This window comes from Leuciscus leuciscus (genome assembly GCF_965113295.1).
Source record: "Leuciscus leuciscus genome assembly, chromosome: 20".
In the NCBI taxonomy this organism is placed as follows: Eukaryota; Metazoa; Chordata; class Actinopteri; order Cypriniformes; family Leuciscidae; genus Leuciscus; species Leuciscus leuciscus.
In genome coordinates, this window is record NC_138744.1 from 32,186,901 (window position 1) to 32,210,603 (window position 23,703).

The 23,703-nt window shown below is 38.3% G+C and overlaps 2 protein-coding genes across 3 annotated transcripts; both read left to right on the forward strand.

The window, feature by feature from the left end:
• Positions 1–40: 40 nt before the first annotated feature.
• On the forward strand, positions 41–14,703 carry fez2a (fasciculation and elongation protein zeta 2a). Of its 2 annotated transcripts, XM_082150452.1 has the most exons (9): positions 41–1,269; positions 3,293–3,401; positions 3,494–3,610; positions 4,041–4,173; positions 4,509–4,759; positions 6,107–6,187; positions 8,274–8,349; positions 8,458–8,523; positions 11,405–14,703. In XM_082150452.1, the coding sequence occupies exons 1-9, from the start codon at positions 983–985 to the stop codon at positions 11,419–11,421; spliced, it is 1,137 nt and encodes a 378-aa protein (XP_082006578.1). In that variant the 5' UTR covers positions 41–982; the 3' UTR covers positions 11,422–14,703. The 2 variants fall into 2 exon arrangements, with proteins under 2 accessions (XP_082006578.1, XP_082006579.1); XM_082150453.1 differs by lacking the exon at positions 6,107–6,187.
• clec3ba (C-type lectin domain family 3, member Ba) lies at positions 14,569–22,280 on the forward strand. The gene is made up of 3 exons (XM_082150494.1): positions 14,569–14,698; positions 14,916–15,011; positions 20,478–22,280. The coding sequence occupies exons 1-3, from the start codon at positions 14,602–14,604 to the stop codon at positions 20,876–20,878; spliced, it is 594 nt and encodes a 197-aa protein (XP_082006620.1). The 5' UTR covers positions 14,569–14,601; the 3' UTR covers positions 20,879–22,280.
• The last annotated feature ends 1,423 nt before the right edge of the window (positions 22,281–23,703 follow it).

Consider the following 23,703-nt stretch of genomic DNA (forward strand, 5'->3'; position numbering starts at 1 on the left):
AACACAACATGCCTCAATAAACACTTACTTAATAGAATAAAAAAATCTAAATAGCAGTAAAAACAAAAATGCTTTCAAAAATAATCAAATAAACAAATATAAAAATACATTTATAAAAGGAAAAAAGCCAGCATGAAATCAAAATTGACGGTTTTTATGAGAAGCTGTCTCACTCAGATATATGTCACCATAGGGAGAAAAGACGGTCGCAACTTCTGTTTCATGTCGACTTAAATTCCAATAATTTGCCTGAAATTGTTTTGGACGTTATATTGAAACTTTTAATAATAAAACTACCATACAAAAATGGCATGAAAAGTAAACATATTTCCAGTAGGCTATGTTGATCTCATAAGTTTTCGCCCAATCAGACAAATTCTCTATCCAAATAGAAAAAATAGAAATGTCCGAAAAAGACGATTATCGGTTCAGTGAGTTTGAGAAGCACTCGAATGATTCAATATGATTCGTGAGTTATTCGGGGTGATTATTAATCTTCATTGACCAAAAAACAAAAACAAAAAAACTGTTCATTCACAAATTGGACATGGTCTAATTGGCGTAGCTGGCATTTCCATTCCCATGCCGAGTTTAACAAAGTATTGGTAAACATTTTCGCTTCGTTACATTATAAATTACTTGCATTGATATTACATCAAATATTTAAGAATCGGTGTGGTTTACAAATCAAATGCATCAGAAATACTATAATCTAGTAGGCGAGTTTACCAGGCATACTATGGTGAAATCGTTGCTCATTAATATTAATTACGCAACGGGACGTTCATACAACGGGTTTAACTGATTGGCTGAAAAGCAGGACGCTGGCTGTAGGTTGGTGAATATTAATTAGATCACGCTGCTGGCCTCTGAAGGTTTCCACGCTGTTCTAATTATTATTCATGAGCTAAGCTTTCGCCGTAGTAGGGTTCGTTATTTTGTCCGTGCCTTTTTAGAGCCGAGCGTCTCTGCATTTGCAGTTATGGCGGAGCCTTCATCGCAGAGAGATGAAGATGAGTGGCAAGATTTCAACGCGTTCAAGGGCGGAACACAACGGAATAATACTCTTCTGGAGCGCGTTCACGTGAGCACTGATGAGATGTCGCTGTTGCTGGATGGCATTTCAGACAGCGAGAGCGCGCTTGAGAACGAGATCATCAAACACTTCGACGAGAAGTTACAATTATGCTTCCAAAATGTAGACCCTAAACCGGACGCTATCTATCCAGTGACGCCAATAAAGGAGGATACGACCCTGAAATGTGATGAGTAAGTCAATAAAAAGCATGCATTAGAGTCAAATCTGCCACTAATGTGTACATCATCACGGTTGCTATTTTCATCAATGGACCATTGAACGAATGATGTCAGACAGAAAAACATGGATCTAATGAATGCATGACATGGTGCTGTCTTAAAATGCATAACGCTTTAATTTGTGTGCTTGTGGCATTTACATTGCACTGTTTACAGAGGATAGAGTTTGATTATAACGTTAACGGAGTAGGAATGGTCAGCATGTAGAATTCCTGTGCATCAGCAGAGGTCACGTGACTGGATGTTGTTGTTTACGGTCTCTTGTAAACAGGCATGATTGATCAGAGACAATCAAACTAAATTGTAAACAGTTGTATAGTAATAGTCTAATTATATAGTTGCATGATCCCCTCCAAAAAATATTTGGACTCTTACAGACAGAAATAACAAAGTGTCATTTATTTCAAAGAGAATGTTCAAACACAAGTTTCAGTTTTGATTAAAGCATAACAGAATAAAAACTGAAATGATGCATCAAACGGCACTGTATTTTATTTTAAAACTACAGTGGATGGGGACATTTAGTCAGTAAAAAGATGTGTTTGCATTTGGCTCACAAACTATTTTTATGGTGCTTTTTTCATTTTTGTTTGTCATTTCTGACATGGTGACTGGAAAAAGCTGTGTGAAGATTCTTTTAAAAAGGTTTTGTAATTACTAGAGTTGGACTAGAGTTGGTTCAAATTCATCATTTATTTGCAGTTGCTGCTTAGTTTGTTATTATATTGTCTAATGCGATATTGCATGGACATGGAAGGAAAAATGTAATAACATTTTATTTAGAATCTGACCAAATAAATATTCAGGTATGGATGCATGAACACGTTTGGGGTCAGCAAAAGAAATGTATACTTTCATTCATCAAGGACACAATAAATTGATCAAAAGTAACAGTAAAGACATTTATAATGTTACAAAAGATTTCGATTTCAAATAAATGCTGTTTATTGAACTTTCTATTCATCAAAAAATCCTGCAAAAATGGTTTCCACAGAAATATGAAGACAACTAGACCTTAGTAATGTTAGACGCCATATTGAATTCAATGCAGATGGATCCTCCTGGTCATGAAAATGACATCACGCAGACAGTTTGCTGAAGTATACTTTGGGTTTAATGAATGCACTGTACTTTCCCCTCACAGCCTCACGTTCATTACTGTCAAACATTAAATGGCGCTACCCTGACTAAAGTCTATCAGCTCCTTGGCCCTGTGTACACCTGGTATTAAGATGCATTTTGGTTGATCAGATCACAAGTGGACGACGCTAAATACAGGTGTAAACGTGGTCTAAAACGTCCAGAGCCACTTCCAGAGGTTGAAAACACATTCGACTGGATTGCTTTCATAGTGTAAACGCTCATGTGATCGAATATGTTCGAACAGCCACAAAAGACGCCTGTTCTGCACCTACTGACCTAACGCGTAAACATTACGGGAAGCGTGCTAGCCAGACAGGATTTCAACTTTGTCTGCATTGTAGCATCTGAGGGCAGATCGGACAGAGATGATTCGTTCGAACGGAACAATTTAGGGCCATAAAATTAGTGGACGCCATCCAGTCTAAGCTAACTAAAGAACTCCACAGCTGTAAACACCGAACCTTTGTAAAGAGATAATCCCAACTAGAGAAACACCCAGCTAAGTACTTAATGGCCATGCAAGCTTCAAAGAGATGAGCCTAGGTAAAGGAAGAATGTTGCCAACGTTAGATAGTTTGTAAAAGACAGATTGGTTCGGAGATGGCACAGCTTGAGATACCTGCCCATAGACCCTCCCCTGGAAGAAATCAGGACAGAAGTGGTTGAAAGTGGACAAAAGAGGTGTAAAACACCAGGTGTAAACAGGAATGTCTCCCTCGTCTACTTGTGATCCGATCGAACAAAACGCATCTTAATACTAGTCCCTAAACAGGGCCTTTGTGAGAGGGAAGTTCTCTTTTGGTCATATACTCTCTTTTTTTTCTCCATGAAGGATCTGGAATGCTCTCACGGACAACTATAGCAACGTCATGCCAGTGGACTGGAGTCAGTCTAGAGTCCGATCGCTTCACCTCTCAACGCTGAGCCTTGAAGACAGACCGGTGAGTCTAAATCCAGAACCTGTGTTTGTGCTGTTAACTCCCAGTGATGGGATTCAGACCACGTTAACGCTCACTCCATGTCATTCCCTCAGCGGGTGGAGCGGGTGAACCTGGATCTGTCTGATGATGAGGACCTGAGGGAGCAGATGGACATGCACTCCATCATTGTGTCCTGTATCATTGAGGAGCCGCTGCTCACTGCTGAACAGGTGTGGACATGAAACTCACTCATCCCTGCTGTCCAGAAAACACACTAAATGAATTATTTTAATTCATTTAAAGTATAGTACAGCCTTCCACTATGGAAGCTTGTTTCTGCCACGGAATAAAAAAATAAAAAAAAGGTAATTGTGACATTTCTCCTTATAATTCAGACTTTTTCCTCACAATTGCAAGTTTACATTACACAATTTCTTGAAATTCCGAGATTATAGCTCGCAATTGTGACCGTTTTCTACGAAATTGTGAGATATAAACTATGGCGAGATAAAAAGTTACATGTGGCGGAAACAAGCTTTCATAGATAACAGAGCAAAATAACCAGAAAAAAAAATAAAAGAAAACAATGGCCAAGCATATACTGACCCCAAACTTTTGTTTGCAGTTTGCTGTATATCTGAAACGAATGGTTATTTTTAGGTCATTGAGGAGATCGAGGAGCTGATGCAGGACTCACCAGAGATGGTTTCGGAGCAGACAGCTTCACACTCAGACCTCTCATTCGTCTCTCAGAAGAGCCACAGATCTCACAGCAGCCAGATCTACGAGGACAGTGAGTATGTCCCTCTGGAAGACGTGTTTGGGGTTGTTAACATGCACCAATGCTGTATTTTCTAAATGTCATAATCATTTCTTAACAAACAAGTATGCATTACTTCAATGAGCTCATTGTATCTTCATTAAATTACTACATTGTTTAAATAATATTTTTTTTTTTAGCTAACTGTGATTTTTTTCCCCCCTGAAACACATAACTTAGACAGTTACCTCTGATAACAGATCACTCTAAATCAAAGCTGCTTTGAAATGATGTGTATTGTGAAAAGCGCTATACAAATGAATGTGAATTGAATTGAATTGTTGAAAGAGTGTGTGTTCTCTGTGCAGGAGTGAAGCTGATGTGTGTAGAGGAGCTGAACGATGAGCTGGAGGACGTGGAGACGGTCATACGTGGATATTCAGAGGAGCTGGTCCAGCACCTGGCCATGAGGGATGAGCTGGAGTTTGAGAAGGAGGTGAAGAACAGCTTCATCTCGGTTCTCATCGACGTACAGAACCGACAGAAGGTGCACCGAGAGATGCTGAAGAAGAAGAGGAGGGTGAAGACCGTGTCTGGATCAGAGAGGTTGCCGTCTTCTGTGAGTAGCAGGAGTCATTAGATTGGGCAGTTTAGTGGAAGCGTTTATGTTTTGTTTGTTTAGGCGTTTCACACACGTCAGAATCAAAATTGACCCTATTTATTTTCTTAAAGGGATAGTTCACTCAAATATGAAAATCTTCCCATGATTTACTTATCCTCAAGCCATCCTAGGTGTATATGACTTTCTTCTTTCAGCCAAACACAATCAGAGTTATATTAATAAATATCCTGGTTCTTCCAAGCTTTATAATAGGAGTGAATGGTACCTGAGATTTTGAAGCCCAAAAAAGTGCATCCATCCATCATAAAAATAATCCACACGACTCCAGGGGGTTAATAAAGGCCTTCTGAAGTGAAGCGATGCGTTTTTGTAAGAAAAATATCCATATTTATAACTTTATAAACTATAATCACTGGCTTCCGGTAACGGCCGGACGTGAGTCTGGTTCCGGCAGAAGACTGACCTCTGACCCGAAGCTTGGAAGAGCCAGGATATTTTTTAATATAACTAAATATATATTCAATCATGCATATTTCTGTTTGCTGACTGCGTTGCATTTTTAAGCCAGTCACATTCGTTCCGGTAAACAACGCTCACTTTTCACCATAACTAACAGCCAGTGGATAAAATCAATTTCTGTTTGCTGACTGCGTTGCATTTTTAAGCCAGTCACATTCGTTCCGGTAAACAACACTCAGTTTTCACCATAACTAACAGCCAGTGGATAAAATCAAGTCCCCCCCCCCCCTGTTTTTGTCTTGTTCAATAAGCCTTTTCACTCAGAAATGCATCACACTATGGTGGTAAAGTCGGTCATAACTTCAGATTCATACTGACTTCAAATGGTTAGTTCAAACCCATAAGACATAAGACACAAATTAAGATATTTCTTATATTTTTGTCCATTCAAGTCCACGCAAGCAAAATTATCAAGCTTCAAAAAGTTTATAAAGACATGTTAAAAGTAATCCATACTAATTGAGCGATTTAATTGAATCCAAGTCTTCTGAAGTGAAACGATCGTTTTATATGATGAACAGATTTAATTTAGGCTTTTAGTATACACTTTGATCAGCACACATACATAGAGCACATAAAAAATGGTGAGCAAGCTCAACTGCGCTTGAGATTTAGTTTACCACATTTGTTCCCATCACAACTCTGAAACACGATATCCGATCACAAGTAGCTACTGGTCTGGAAACGCATTTGAGTTGTCAATCCCAATCCCTTTCTTCTTCCTCAATTACTTCTTGCTGTAGTTGATGTGATTTTATATTCTCGTTCACTCTGTTCTTGCTGTCCCTGTCTCTTTCTCTTCTTTCCTCTGTTCTGTTCTTGTAGCGCTTCAGCATGGAGGGCATCTCTACTGCCATTCAAAATGGGTTTCGGCACACTTTTAGGAATGGGGGCGGTGAGAAACAGGTGGCTATTCCTCTTGGTTCCTCTTCTCTTCTGAGACTGTCGAATCTGCTCATAAAATTCAGCTCTAGTATGTTATCAGCTGAAGCCTAGTGAGTTAAATACCCAGATATCTTTTTTGGGGCATAGACGTGCTGTCAATTCTAAGGCCGATATGAATTAGTAGCAAAATTATGCTTGATTAGTTGCTGATTAGTAGCAAAGTTGTGCTGCATCGGGCCAAAATTGGTGAAAAATGCCATCCAGCGTGAAAATTTCAGAACTGGGAATAAATAAAATATTGGCGTTTTTATAATTTACACTGTTACTATGGACCCTTTTCACAGTCACTTACGTCATACACTCCTGGGAAAAAAATAAGCCAAGTCCAAAATGGCTAAACACTAAGCTTTTCATTGTCTTAACCACAAATGAATGGTCATGAAATTAGCAAATGCACTACTTAAAAAGCCATTGCTGTCTCAGAAAGTTTTTGGCAGAATATGGGAAGTTGTGTGTGGAGTGATGAATCACAGTGAAACACGAGTTGCAGGGTGTTGCTTCAGAGCAGTGTCTTCGGAAATCTGCTGAGAAATATAATAATAAATGCATCTCTACCACAGTGAAGAGGTTTCGTTGTGTGTGGAGCCTTTTTATCTGCTGGTATTGGTGAGCTACTTCACTGTATAAAGTAATTTAATCCTTCGGTGTACAGGAGAATATTGCAGAATGGCTTGCTTCCCAAAAAATGAAAAGTTATCTAAAGAGGAATGATCAGATGTCATTTTTCAACAAGACAATGGCCAAAGACAACTAAGAAGTGGCTTGAGATCAAGTCCATCAGGCTCATGTTTTGGCTGGTCAGAGTCCAGATTTGTACCTTATAGTTAATATTTGGTCTCACATTAAACTCAAACGAACTGGGAGAATTTTTTCAAATACTCATGAACTGTTTGAAGCCAGTAACATTGAGTGGAACAACACAGACTCTTCTTCCTGTAAAAATCTGTCTGCAAGTTGGGAAAGGCTATTCCGTGCTAAGTTACTTTATCTACAGTATATTGTGAAATTCTTGCTAATTTCCTGACCAGTGATTTGTGAATAAAATGGTTAAGACCATTAAAAGACCATTATATATTTTGCCACTTTAGCAGTGTAGTTAGGTAAACTTCTATAGTGGTGAACGGAAACTACAACAAATATCATTTTTGTATTCTCATTTGATCTGATAGCAAAAGAAAAAGTCCACGCTAGAGTTTCTGGGACTTTCCAAAAGTAAAAAAAAATCATAATATCGAGAGCTTGATTACTGTAGTCAGAAGAGAGAAAAATATCAAATTTGCAGTCACTTCATCAGGCGTTGCATAAGATGATATCACAAAATATAGTGTTATAGTGTAATATATATAAACGTACAAGCTAGATTTACAATATTAACTGTAGAAAAGTGTTCTGTGAACAAGGTAAAAATAAAACGATTATTAAAAAAAGATTAAATATGCCATTAATCGTCATCAGAGAACCATCAACATGTACGTGTTGTTAAAAAAGTTTTTCCCTTGCGTTTTTCGTGTACAGACGACAAAGTTGTCAAAATTATCTCCGTTCACACGGATCTGCAAAAACAACTAAAAGCGCTGTATTCTGCTGACAGGCCAGTAGATGGCGATGTCACTTTGTAAAAAACACTACGCAACTATAGACTGATAACGTAATACGCATGCGTCACCGTTTTCACAAATTTGTGCTTTTGTAGTTTACACTGAGACGATAACGGTATCGTTCTCAAAAACTTCACTCCGAATACCGTTTTCACGCCCCCAAAACATCGTTGTCGTGTAAATCAACGGCCAAAACACTAAAAGTTTACCATGTTGTATTAAGTGTAAAAGTATATTTACAAGTAATGTGTTTATAGAGATCCTTATTGATTTTGTGCCACATAAATACTGTCTTAAATACTGACATACAATCTGATTATACATTTTAAAAAGTTAAAAGTAGTTTTCCCAACACTGTGCAGAGAGAGTGAACACACACTGTTTCGAGACACATCCCATCATGCAGTGGCATGTTTAACCCCTTTCATCTGTGCTCATCTTTTATTCAGTATGTAACAACGGTAATCCCGTACGAGAGGAAAGACGGGCCGCCATCAGTCCAAGACCTGCAGATTTTTACCAAAAGTGAGACCAAGTGCTCTGATTTCACACGAATGCCCTGCTTTTTCTGCTACAAGTTATCAATTGTACATAAATCTTGACCTATCATTGTTAACGTTGGCTTTTCTGCAGTTTTAGAAGCCATGAGAGATGACAGTGATAAAGTCCCAAGCCTCCTCACAGACTACATCCTCAAAGGTAACAACACTCAACTAACAGACATGCCTAATTTAAGAAGAGTAATGACGTATTTTTGCAAGTTCACATCACACTCAATGAAAAAGCAATAGGATTTTTCCATTGACTTTTGGATTATTGCAGAAAATATAAGCTCTGTGACAAAAAAAAGTTCATGATCCTTACTCGTTTTTGTTCATCATGATAATCATCACAAATGAACACTACTTTTCAAGAAGAACTCAAGGAGTTTCATTAGCCCAACACAAGTTTTGCAACAAGCGTAAACGATTGCGTATGATTTTGCCATATAATGTCCAGCACACTGTATTCAGAGACTTTATTGACATCAAAATGATAAATGTGAATCGGAAAATTCCATAGTGCATTATTTTTTCTGCACTAATGTGTTCTAGCCTAATTATACATCTAATTTCAGCTTCACAATTATTGGAATCTTCCATGAAAATGAGCAAAAATTTATGTAATAACAGCAAAACTGAAGATCCTCTATGGACGTGACTCTCATTCTGACAGTGTCTACTCAGCCAGTTTTGTATGACATGGCACTTCAATATTATAAAATAATTTATATAAAAAGATCCCAAGCTAACAGGGATTATTCTCTCAACGTTCTACACAGAACACAACTTGTTTAGATTTTTGGCTTTAATTTTCATGCAGTTTTAGAGTAAAATATATTTTGTAATATATATATTTTATATAAAATATAAATAATTATATTTTTACATTGAATATTTTCATAAACTTAAACTTATATACCCTTTTTTCTGTTTCACTTTCATATTTTATTTCACTTCTACAATAATCTGGCAAATGTCTTCTTTAAAACAAGACTATATTAAGACTAATGTCTATATTCCAAAGCATTCTTGAATTACAACCATTTCAGTTTGGGTATTGATTTTCATGTCTATGCGAAAAAGGGGGTGGGGTGGGGGGGTGTAATGTTCACTTAACAGTTAAGGGTAATGTTCACAAAAACATTATTTATATAGCTTTGGATGTTTAAATCAGTGTCATTATTTTGTCACATCCGGTCCTGCTTTCTTTCTTTCTTTCCCCTGTGAAGTTTTTAATGCACCTTTAGATTCAGATTCAAAGATTTCACAGATTGCAATTGTGCATCCTATTGCTCTCAACTCAGTTATGAATGATGCACATCCCTGGCAATTAAAAGTGATTGTGTTCCACTGCAAAGCATTAACAATGGAACTAATGGAGCTGATCATCATAGAAAGTCTTCTTAATGTAGAATTATTTAGCTCTGCTCACATGGATACTGTTTTATTAAGATCTCGGTTCCATCTTCTGCTCGTCCTCCTTCATGATCTCTCTGTTCTTGCAGGATTTGTTCTAGTGCTGGTCTGTGAGGTTTGTCAGAGGTTTAGTTAATAGATAATGAGCATTTAGATCATAGTGCGCCTGTGTTTGTCTCCCGCCGTTACCGTAGCAACAGATCGCATTTCACTCTAGCCTCCCTGTAAACTTACCCGGCAACGGTCAGCGCTGCTCAGTTACATGCAGTCGATCCCCTGTGTGCGCTTCACTTTATTCTCTCCTTTAGTGGCCTGATACATGTCTAAGGATAGCGTCATCCAAAATTCTGTCATTATTTACTCACTCACCATTATTGACTGGTTTCAGATCTGTATGACTTCATCATTAAAACATATACAACCAATCAGAAGATTGGAATAATTCATATTTATTAATGATTTTGAAAGAAGTCTCACCAAGGCTGCATCAAAAATACAGTAAAACAGGAATATTGTGAAATATTTTTACAATTTTATTTAACTGTTTTCTATGTTAATATATTGTAATTTATTCCAGTCATCAAAGCTGAATTTTCAGCATCATTACTCCAGTCTTCAGTGTCACATGATCCTTCAGAAGTCATTCTAATATGATGATTTGATGCTCAAGAAACATTTCTGATTATTATCAGTGTTAAAAACAGTTGTGCTGCTTCATATGTTTGTGAAAACCGTGATACACTACCATTCATGCAGTAAGAAAACAACATTTAAATAAATGATTTTTTATTCTGCAAGGATGCATTAAATTGATCAAAATAACAGTAAAGACATTTATAATGTTACAAAAGATTAAAATTTCTAATAAATGCTGTTCTTTTGAACCTTCTGTTTGTCAAAGAACCTTAAAAAAAGTGTTTCCAGGGTGAAAACTGCACAATTGTTTTCAACATTGATAAGAACCATTATTTATAATTGAGCACTAATAATAATTTATAAAAGTTGAGTATCAAATCAGCATATTAGAATGATGACTGAAGGATCATGTGACACTGAAGACTGCATTTAAATTGGAGGAATCGGGAATCAGTGGAAAAAAATATTTTGTTTCTTGCCCTTTCGGTTCAAAGGTTATTAGCGTAAACATGAGTGCAACTTTGGACAGTTGGTGGCGCTAGAGGGATTGAGTTAGAGACTTTTTTTTTTTGTTTTTGTTTTTTTGCTGTGGTAAAAGTTCAGACTGTCCAATATCTGTGTGCCAAATTTCATAACTTTCCTCCAAGCGGTTCTATAGGGAGCCATAGACTCAAAAGCGGAAGAATAATAATAAGAAGAAAGCCAACGGTTACAATAGGAGCCTAAATATATTCAAATTCAACAGTAAAATATATTGTAAGGATTCATACTTGTTCTTCAATTATAGTGTTTTTGATTCTTTTTGGATCCTGAGAGATGGTCACTATAAACTATTGCTGTATGGAAAAAAGCAGCATGAAGATTCTTCATAAATTCTCCTTTGGTTTCTCCCTTTACTGTTACTTATCAAACAAGCAAGCAATGATCTGTTCATGACGATTTCTATTATTATACATCAGAACTTGAACATGATTTCTCGTTCACAGTGCTCTGTCCCACCTAGTGAGAGGAAAGTCTCTTCAGTCTCCTCATGCGTATTGAAGAAGCATCTTCGGGGAGTTTATTCACTGTGTTCCTCAGATTTGACCTTCTCACTGTCAGTTGATCGATGCACGATGTGTTTGACTTCAGTTCTTCTGTACTGATGTGTCGGACTGTATTTCGCATGTTTTACCTCACAGTTTGCAGTATTCTGTGTGTGTGTGTGTTTGCAGGTTTGCTGTGTGTGTATTTAGTGATTGGAGGACAAATGCAGATCTGGATTTTAGGGCTTGTCTCAATGTAAATGTCAGTATCCACCTTATTTTGCAACGCGCAAGTCAGCTAGTTCCTGTGAATGTGCCAGTTTTCTGATTCATTAGCCGCTATAGGGACATAACTAACAATCACAAAGTCCAGTAAATGGTCAAATTTGCGCTTCAAACCATCTTTGCGCTATTTACGATAGGACGTTCAAATAAAATGACAGCAAATACCAGTTTGCGACATCAAGCTGCATAACGGACTGTTTTTGTTCGGAAGCCTCGCACATTCACGTTACTAATCTTACGTTAAAAATAAGGTGGATTGTCCTAATGTACTAATGCTGCGTGATTACAGTCAGAGAGAGAGGTGTGGGTGTTACAAATATCACCAAACATCAGTTTATCAAAGTATTGAATGATCCAAATCAGCGGTTGTCAAATGATGGGTCAACTTTAAAATCACTACATGGTAATAATCATAAAAATCATAATGTATTCATAATCATAGTGTATTCATAATATATTCATTATCTAGCACAGTTTTATCATTGGATGATTATCAAAGGAGTAAAATATTACAATATAAGCAATTCAGTCAAATGTGATTTATGCAATATGTCAAACCTTCAACCCGTAGAAGAATAAAAATCAACCTGCGGCAACAATTTAAAAGTATCCCAATCCCACGGGAAAACCGCAGACTTGGCAACCCTGGGATAGACTGTTGTGGCCAGTTTTGCAAATGTCATATTAATAATTTGGCATATTGTGTGGGCTGTGCATTTCATGATAATATTGATTTTAAACATTGTATTTACTTGGGCACGGTAAACAATTGTGGCACTATGTTTGGCCACTTGATGTCCGGAAACAAACCCAGCCGAGAGCCACTGATCTACAACACTACTTTCAGCACCATGAGGTGATGTAGTCCATTCATGTGTGCACTTACCGTTCTTTTACATGCTAACATGCCTTATGTCACTAAACATCAGTTCACTGTAAACAGAGCTTTACTGCTGAGAATCTGTGTGTTTGAATCTATGCAGGCGCTGACCAGCCATCCGGTGCGTGACAGTATTTGACACACATTACGCCTTATTAAACAAATCTACATGCTGAGATTGCGTTCTGTGCCGGTGTGTGAATGTGAGATCTGCTCGTGTGCCTGTTGAACTGGTTGCATAACGGACTTACTTATTAGCTGGACTGCAATCAATGGTCAATGATTCAGATCAGAGGTTTAGTTTGTTCTTTGTGTTAAATTAATATGACCGGATACTAATATTGTGTCTGAAAGTTTTGTATAATATGTATAAACTATATGGCGATTTATGTTTCTTACTTTTATTTATACTTTTCAAAGCAAAAAATAAAATATATATTTAAAAAATAAATAATCTTGATCTATTTCTCATTATTTTCTGCTTCAATGACAAATGAATATTTGCTATATCCTGAAGGATAATACCATAATATTCATTAGCCTGGCAAATTATTCCGAGTGATCTGCAACTGCAACAAGTTTCTCTTGAAACTGGAGACCGGGGCTAGTTGTCACACTTTTATGCTAGTGAATATTTCTCATGGTAGGTTTATTGAGCCAGTATATAGTCAGTCTATAGGCACTTAAGTCTTAACTAGAGAGAATATTGAACAATTTTCCGGCATTATTGCCAGGAAGAAATATTTATTTATGGCGTCACAGAGGGAATCTGCCATTAAACAACCTAAACAAACTTTTTTATCAACCTTGATAAATAATAATGCATGAAGCTAGAATACAATTCAAAGGCTCTGTTGTTTCTTTTGATATATTGCATGTTCAGATATTCCTACAACAAAATAATCTGGGGGCCATTAAAGTCAGCTCAAAAACGTTGGGGGTGGATGGCAAATAAAAAATAAAAAATAAAAAAACGCTGGCAAGGAAAGAGTTAATCCATGTCTTTGCTGCTGACATTCGATTATCCAATTCAACCATACAAATAAGCAAAAATGACTTTAAATTAACCACATTTGAGTTACATTTTTTCTTTTTATTGCTAAAGTAGAGGCTTGTTTTAGCGGCGCCCTCTACCGGCAGGCATATACAGGCATGAATCTGCATTTCCTTCAGTCTGAGGCTTATTCATTTCACTTTTGGTGTGAAAGGGCCTTTACATTTGCCAAAAAATAGAACTTTTAGTATTATTATTAAAAAACAAACAAGAAAGCCCAGCCCAGAAAAAGTAACGTAAAGTACCGTAACGCACTGTACTTTTGGTGAAAAGTAACTAAGTAATGCAATTAGTTACTTCTTTAGGGTAGAACGTAATGTTAATGCATTACTTTTAAAAGTCACTCTCCCCAACACTGGTTCTAACTGCTGCATGTGCTTCTAGTTAACACCCATCATGTTTTTCATATTATTCCACGCTTGCCAAGTGTCTGTGAGTGTGGAGAACGGACAGATGACTCTCCACCCAGTGAGGTTATAGCGCTGATGTAATACAAGATCACAAACAAATGTAAAAAATTTTTATAAAAAATGCTTGTATAGACACTAATTCATGATCCTAATAAAAATTATTAGGTTGAAAATTACAGGACAGAGTAAACAATAATAAATACAAAGATTTCATATTACTATTGATGATTAACAGCTGCAACAAGAAGCCACAGAAACATTGATTAGTAAATAATGCAGTGCAATACAAGATAATACTACTTCTACTATAATTATAATAATATCTAACAATAATATTGGGAAATAATTCGCAGTGCAGTATTGCAATAATGCAGCCATGCAGTGCCAGAAAAAAAAGGCTTGTTGATCTGTTACACATGCTGTTAAATGAAAATCATCTGTTCCTCATGCTGTTGCGCAGCTCGTGACGGGCAGCTTGACTTCAGTAGAGCAGATCAGTGGCTTCTACACACAGTTTAACGTGAGCAATATGGATTTCAAAGCCGTCAAGCTTCTTTTTTGTGTCGTTTGTCTGGTGCGGTCCAGCCCGGAGGAGAGCTCTACAAAGAGAAAGAATGAGAAAAAAGGTAAACAGAAAATGCTTTAAGATGAAACAATTCTGCACAGCATAAACCATTTCTATTTGTTCTTTTTGTGTTTTTATGCAATAGTTTGTTTTGGGTAGTGACAAAATTAGTTAAAAGTTGTTAATGTTTTGAAAACATATTGCATATCATGAATTTGTTTGCTTGTTTATTTTGTGTAAATTCTGTCCTTGTGCTGGTAAAAAAAAAAAAAAAAAAGGATCGAACAGTGCTGCTATTGAGGAGCTGAAGAAACTGATCGATCAGATTGTGCAGGATCTGAATCTGTTGAAGGAACATCAAGCCTTACAAACAGGTACTGAATAAAATACATCTAATTAAAATAAAGAGATTGAAATATTCCATTTGTATAGCGCCTCTTACAATACATCCTGTTTCAAAGCAGCTTTAGAGAAAATACTTATTTCAAAATTCTGTTATCAGCCAGCGGTAAGTACTGGTCAAAAGTTACGCTTACTCATTTTTTTATATTATTCTTGTATATTTTATAAATAATAATAAAGCGATCAAAACTATGAAAGTCCATGTTTTTTTTTATCTCGGGCCTCGAACTCAAAATAATTGGGCACTAATGAAATATCTCATATAATTAAATATTTGTGGTATGTTGTAAAAATTTTGATTTTAAAATGTCTTTTACTTTTCAGTCAGTCACGTTTGATGTCACGTCGACATACTGACTAATTGGGATCTCGCCTATGAGCCCAATCACCTTCGAGTGTAAGCTAAATGAGCCTAAGCACAACAAAAAAATAACAGTAAAAGAAAAGAAAATGGGCCTATAAAATAAGCCTAGTATTGTTCTCATTATTTTTTATACATTTAACCATATTAAATAAGGTTATGAAACCAAAGCTACTAGATTAACTAATTTAAACAGTAAGTAATAAAATGGGAACAAATAATCAAAATACGAGCAATAGAACAAATAAATACAACAGAACAAACATATAAATGAAATTGTGATTTTCAGGTTTTTCATGTAGGTTTAAACGAGATTTTCAGGTAGAGAAATTGTAATATAATGTATATAACTTGATCAACCTTTATTAAAATGAATCAGTATAGAGCAGTTAAAGATGCATAAATAATGTTTTGAAATGTTGAAAATATAAAACGTTAAATATTGTTATTTGAAATGATAAAAAAAAAATGAAAAAGATACTTTAAATGTAAAATTAAACCTGCCAGGAGGTGGCACCAAGTCACTGTTAATGAGATTCAACCGATTCATTCAAACGGCTAAATCATTCGGGAAGGAAGCATTTTACTGTCTTAATGAGTGAGTCATTGAATCATTGATTCAGCCGATTCATTCAAAAAGCTGATTCATTCAGTAAAGATAAACCGTCATGTAGACTAGTGTGTTGCTCAGAGACGCTAAACAGTGCTGAGGACTTTGTTTGGAAATATTTTCATTGGCGGAATAGAGTGAAACAGGCGATTTGATGTCTAAAATGTAAGTCACTTAATATTAAATTGTTTATTAAACTGTATGTTGTATAAATTCAATGTCACATTTGTAATCATGCTGATATTTGGAGAAAGATGGCGCTCTTTGTGTAATACTGGTTAACTATATTAAATTATATAAATATTTAAGACATACCTTATCTTGAATCTGGTGGCATTATAAATGCATTTTAATAGACTAAGCGTACACTCTAAATGTGCACGCGCGCTAGTCTAATCTACAACTACATCACTTAGTGTGTGCGTGCACTTAAAGGGATACTTCAGGATTTAGCATTAAGCTTTGTATTAGTAGAAAACCTGTAGTATTTTCGAATTACCGTGCTTTCCACCCTCATATCCCCCTGAGAGGAGAGATTTATGTATTTTTTGTCTGGAAAAAATCCTCCGATGACGCAAAAATCGTCATTTTGCGTCATCGGAGGATTTTCTGGCCAGAGGCTGAAGACTACAGCCAGTAGTAGGGGCTGTCCCGCATGTTTTCAACCCGCCCATAGAGGGTGGGATCTCACTCACAGAATGTACACAGTCAGCCGTCTTTCTTTGGAAGCTAAGCTAGCAGGCTCTTGTTCTGTGGAGAAAGCTGAGTAGTAGGGGTTACCATCCTCCTTTTCACGGACTTGTCCAGCGGGCGAGATCGTTCAAAATGTCCGGGATTCAGCTTTTGCTTTCTGCAGTCGCCATTCATTGTTTACATGCACACCTCTTGTTTCAATCTAACTGAATTCATTCCGATCGGTGAATCTGAATGTAGTGTTTACATGAACGCTAAACAAGTGATCGGCTGATGTGCGTTTTAACATTGCTAAGAAAATTCCCGCACCTCCGTGAGAGATGCGAGACCGGCGCGTCTCAGTAATGACGCCACCGGCCTCGCGCCGTTCTCCCGCGGCCGTCAGCCTCGTCCTGCTCACCACAGTAAACATAATGAATGGCGACTGTAGAACGCAAAAGCCGAATCCCAGACATTTTGGGCGATCCCGAAATCCCAGGCAGACTCGTCACGGAGACTCACTGGTAGCCTAACCTTGTTGTTTTCAACTGCGCTCTCTTACCGGTTGGCGTGGCCTCCTAGGGCAGCGAAGCAAGTGCATTCTGGGAGTTGTTGTCTTTCATCCACATAAGCCAAAAATACATTTTCTGGCTTTTCTCAGTCTAGAAAGCTCCAAATTAAAAAATTCTTCACATTTCTTCTACATAAATGACCTATTTTAAAGGTGCATTGCGCAAGTCTCTGAGTTTTTGCAGAACTATGCCCCCTCTGGCGGCAAGCGAAACTGCAGCCAGAAGTGTGCACGCTCACGGACAAAAGTTTTCTTTTTTTTATCGTACGTGTATGGGTTAGAAAACGGGTATTTTTAACATGAAAAGTTGCTTAATGCACCTTTAAATACACATTCATCTTTCCAGAGGTGAAGTATCCCTTTAATGTGTGTGTTTTTGTTTGTTTTTTGTAAAGTGAGGGACATGCTCGATAATGTCAGATCGTTAAATAAAAAATTACGATATCATAGATGATATATATATCGCACACACCCCTACAGCACTGGCCCGATCGGGCAAGTGACAGTTCCCTCAGCTGTCCCAAGCGTCGTTCAGACTGTCCCCGGGCCATCGGGCAGTCCTTATTGGCCTTACTGTCCAAGCCTTCAGCCTGTGGTCAGACCCTGTGTTTCTACGGACAGGAGTTCCCTTAGAACAAGTGTCCAGGCATGGTGTGGTCTCCACAGATGCCTCTACCACCGTCTGGGGGACCACGTACAATGGGCATGCAACTGCGGGTATTTGGACGGGCCCCCAACTGCATTGACACATCAACTGCCTCGAGTTGGTAGCAGAACGTCTTGCGCTGGGCCGCCTCAAATCACCGCTACGAGACAAGTACGTACTGATCAGTACAGACAACACTGTGACCGTTGCGTACATCAACCGTCAAGGTGGTCTGCGCTCCAGTCGCATGTCGCAACTTGCCCGTCATCTCTTCCTATGGAGTCAGAAGCATCTGAGGTTGCTTCGTCCCATTTACATTCCAGGCCTGCTGAATTGTGCAGCGGAAGAGCTCTCACAACAGCCTGTGCTTCCGGAGGAGTGGCAACTCCATCCCCAGGCGGTCCAGCTGATATGGAGACGCTTCGGCCTGTTTGCCACCCCGGATATGCCACATTGCCAGTTGTTTTACTCCCTGACCGAGGGGATCCTCGGCATGGATGCACTGGCACACAACTGCCCCCAGGGCCTAAGCAAGTATGGGTTTCCCCCAGTGAGCCTTCTCACACAGACACTGTGCAAAGTCAGGGAGGACGAGGAGCAGGTCTTGCTAGTTGTCTCATATTGACCCAACTGGACATGGTTCCCAGAACTCATGCTCCTCACGACAGCCCCTCCCAGGCGCATTCCTCTGAGGAAGGTCTGCTTTCACAGAGACGGGGCACCCGCGTCCAGACCTCTGGAACCTCCACGGCGGGTCTCTGGACCACAAGCTGTGGTAGACACCATCACTTCGTCTAGAGTCCCCTCTACGAGGCATCTCTATGTGTTGGAGTGGAACCTGTTCACTGAATGGTGCTCTTCTCACCGGGAGACCCTCGGAGATGCCCGATCAGAGTTGTGCTTTCCATCCTGCAAGATGGGCTGGAGCAAAGGCTGTCACCCTCCAGCCTAAAAGTGTATGTTGCCGCAATTTCCGCACATCACAATGCAATAGACAGTAAGTCCGTGGAAAAGCACAACCTGATCATTAGGTTTCTGAGGGGTGCGAGAAGGTTAAATCCTGACGCCTTCACCTCACATCAAGAGGGTCGGGGACCTGCAAGCATTTTCGGTCTACGAATCGTGCCTGGATATGTGCCCAAGGTTCCCACCACTCCCTTTCGGGACCAGGTCCCATCCTCTTTTGTGCTCGCCTTAAGTAGCCAGTAACACCAGAAACCCCGCTCAGTGTTGGCTTGCTGCGCCATTCCCCTTCTATGGACCAGATGCGTGCGCTGTTCTGCTCTAGTAGAGTTCCCCAGTTGGTGAACCCTGTTGAGTTCCTCCACCACCCTCGGCAGTCAGATGTGGCAGAGCATCTGACGCCAGGCCCAACACTCGTAAGTGCGCCCAGTGGTTGACCCCTGTGCTAGGCTAGGTGCCAATATGTGGTAATCCCTACGGTGATCCCATATGTGTATTCTTCCACGGTACGTTTTTCCTGATGGTGAGCCTGTGTCTTTTGGTGTCTTCTGTGGTGTTTTGTTAGGGATCCCATTTCGTCGGTACGTCAACGTGACGTCAAACGTGACCGACTGAAAGGGAACATCTCATATACTTCAAATCTTAAAAGTATATATATATATTTATTTTAAATACAAGTAATAAACATAATAATAAACTTTATTTTATAAAAACTTCCCAAAGCGCTGTACACAAAATAAGCGATACAAAGCTGAAATAAAAAGTAACATCAACAATCAAATGCTAATTAAAAAAAATATATGTCTTAAGTCTACCTTTTAAAAATGTCATAGTTTTGAGCTTCCCTAAGATCAAGAGGCAGAGAATTCCAAAGGACAGGAGCATATGAAGAGAAAGCCCTGTCACCCATAGATCGTAAGCATGTATGAGGAACAACCAACAAGTTGGATTGTGAAGATTGCAGTCTACGATTTGGGGTATAGGAATTTAACAATTCAGATAAATAATGTGGAGCCAAGCCATGCAATGCTTTATATGTCAGCATCACAATTTTAAAATAAACTCGGAATCTGACTGGGAGTCAGTGTAAGGACTCCAAAATTGGAGTAATATGATTGCATACCCTGGACCCAGTCAATATCCTGGTGGCCGAATTCTGTACATGTTGCAGTTTGTTTAATGTGGATTTAGAGACTCCAGCGAAAAAGGGCATTACAGCAATCTATCCTAGAGATAACAAAGGAATTTATCAGCTTTTCAGCTACTGGGAAATTTAGCATAGGACGCAATCTTGCTATGTTTCTGAGGTGAAAAAAGGACGATTTAACCGTACTCTGAACAAAAGAATCAAATGAAAGACTAGTATCAAAAATAACCCCAAGATTCCTCACAAGTATACAAGTGCACATTTAATAAAATTATGCACTTCACAAGGGTAATGTCTGCAGGATTTTGTTGTTGATGTACTTACCTGGAAAACATTCTCTCCTATATATACAAGTATGAGGTGTGTGGAATTCAGTGTTGTCTGTTGTGTGTTAGTCGACCGTGTAATGACCTGGACGAACACATCTGACTTTTATTTGATCCTAAAGCTCTTTCCTTCTCTCTTCAGTTTGCCTGAAAGGCATCAAGATCCCAGGCAAATGTTTTCTTGCAGACACGATGAAGAAGACCTTTCACTCGGCAAACGATGACTGCATTGCAAAAGGTGGGACACTAAGCAGCCCTCTCTCCGGTGATGAGAACGACCAGCTGTACGGGTACGTCCGGCAGACCATCGGGCCAGAAGGGCACGTCTGGTTGGGTTTAAATGACATATTAAAGGAGGGCGAGTGGACTGACCAGACAGGCTCACCAACACGCTTTAAGAACTGGGAATCAGAGATCACCCATCAGCCTGACGGGGGCCGCAGCCAGAACTGTGCTGTCCTGTCCAGTACGGCCAACGGGAAGTGGTTCGACGAGGACTGCCGTGGTGAAAAGGCGTCTGTCTGCCAGTTCAACATCGTCTAAGCTCTTAGTAGAGCTACATGCTATAAATTGATGCATGGTGAACATATATAATATACAACCAAAAGTATGTGGACACTGCAATGTCCTTTGACTCTTAAAATTAAAGGTTCCAAAAAGGTTTTTTTTTTTTTTGCTGTGATGCCTCTTAAGGTCCCACTGTGGTGAAAAACAAGCTTTTAATGTTGTTTATATGTCTATCTGGTGTTTTAAATATGTTTTAAGACAAACCGCATGTGTAAATTCATAAGTCAACACCATTGCTGAGTATTTTCTCCTTAAAACTGCAGTGAACCAAATACTCAAAAACAGTATTGAAATTTGAAATCGTTGGTGTTTCTGGCATCACAAACCATTCAGATCAATGTGTGATCGTCAACGAGTGGATCTCTGAGCTTGTGCGAGTGAGTGGAGGCGGGGCTAATTTGCATGTATACTAAATGAGGCAAGGGTGTAGAGTAACATTCAAGCTATTTTAAGGCAAGAATTACAAAATAAATGCTCCAAAAGGGGCTTTCCACAGCTATTTCATAGAAGAACCATTTTGGGTTCCCCAAAGAACCTTTCAGTGAACCGTTCTTAAAAGAAACTTATGGAAATAATTGTTGTCTTAAGCCGGGGACACACTTAATGACTAAAGCAGATTATGAATGTAATTTGATACTTATGACTGATCATGCAGAGACGGTTGCGTTCAGTCGGTGTTTAAAATCTGCTGGAGTCATTGAAATGTCTGTAAGTGTGTTCAGTTCAGTCTTAGAATTTTTCAGCTAGTCTTTAAGTGTGTCCCCGACATTAATGTTAAGAACCTTATGCACTATAAAGAACCTTTTGTGGAATGGAAACGATGTTAAAGTTTCTTCATGGAACCATCGGTGCCAATAAAGAACCTTTATTTTTAAGTGTAAACAGTAGAATGTGTAGAACCCTATTGGATCTTTATTATAACCATCATCATAGTTATGTTTACAAGTATGTTCACAAATGAGTTCATATTGACAAAAATACATACTGAATTGTAATCAAAAAAAATATTATTATCATAATTATGTAAACTAACAGGAACTGTGCATTTATGTAAGTGAAGAAAAAAAAAACATATGGTAAGTTTTAACTGTTTTACATTTTGGCAAATTGGTTTGAATTTGTGCGGTTTTGTAAGATCTGCTTACGCCCCACTGAGGGTTAGCATTGGGATAGACACTCATGCTTTATTAAAAAAATTAAATTTTGTCAACTTGTAAAATAGTCGTGTTCTCATGAGATTGGCTTGGAAAGTACACATTTGTCCTTTTTCAATTCTTGTTTTGAAAATGTGTAATTCCTGCAAATGTTTTTCTGTCTCTGTAATGGCTTCTTAACTTGTATTGACAATAACAGAAACACAATAAAATGTCATAGCCTATTACAAGGCTTGTGCAAGATCATGAGAAAAGTACTACACAACATACTTCTGGAAATGGAGCTTCATTGATTCTACCTTTACCTAACCCATGTGTAACAGGTATTCAGTGTGAAAATGATTCAGTGGAAATAAACCTCAAGTGCTTCAAGGAATTCACTGAAAATTATCCTCAGTCTTACACGTTCATCTGTAACATCAAAATGTTTATCTGAGTCAAGTAATTCCCATGTTCTCCTGAACTTGAACGTTCAGAGCATTACTAATTTATCAAATCAAGTCACCTTTATTTATATAGCGCTTTATATAAAACAAGCTGTTTCAAAGCAGCTTTACAGTGATATGAAAATGATTCAATGACGCAAACAGAATTCATTTCGGCTGTACAGCAGCTCTAAAAGAGTGTCATTGTTCAGCTGAAGTCAGTTCAGTGTTGATTCAGTTCTTTGCAGTCAAATCAGTAATATTGTTGAATATTTAGTACCATTTAAACATCAAGGATGGCGAAAGGCAACTCTTCAGATAGAATATAGAAATGAAAGACCAGTGAATCTAAGTTTCCAAGTTTTATTAATTTTGCGTTTCATTAATGGCGAACAGATGACTAGCAGTTCCTGTGTGGTTTGATGCTCTTCAATTCGACTTATGCTTCCAAAATGACACAAGCCATGGCTGATTCTAGGCCGTTGTTGAATATCTGAATTTGATCATAATTTAGCACAAACAGTGCTAACTCCTTAAAATAAATGTTAAAATTGAAATATTTTGGAGTCAGGTCTGGTTGAATCTGCCCCATTCTAACTGAATGTCTTTGTCGCTCAGGAATGTGATCACTGCAGAGTGACCTTAACGCTTCACTTTGTTGACAACATATTTGTCACTGATTATCATTATGAATTTGGGAAGATGGTTGGCACATGTTGCGCTCCTAAATGGAAATTATTAGCGACTCAAACACAGAGTAGTGTGTACTGTGAATCGACACTTAAAATGAGCACAGTGCTGTGCTTTACTCTGAAATATGCAGCGCACAAGACTATATAATTATATAATTACAATCCAACTGTTGTGATTTGATGATCGCATATCACATTCTCACAACCATGCATTGTCAAAATTCATTTAAAAAAAAGGTTCCTGGGCAACTGGCGCATAACAGCGTTTCAAAGCCAATTTTAACTCGCATTTTGCGCTTTGAACCCTAGCTAGGCAAAGTGTGTCCCGCAGATGGAGCCACGATTAGGAAAAGTAACATTTTGCAGTTTATTTAGTAATTATTTATGGCTATTTCGCGATTTTCAATCATCATAAAGCAACCAGTTCTAGTTTAAGCACTGTAATAAATAAAAACAAAAACTTAATAAAAACGTACTCGGTTACTAACGTAACCTCGGTTCTCTCTAGAAGAGGGAACGAGTACTGCGTA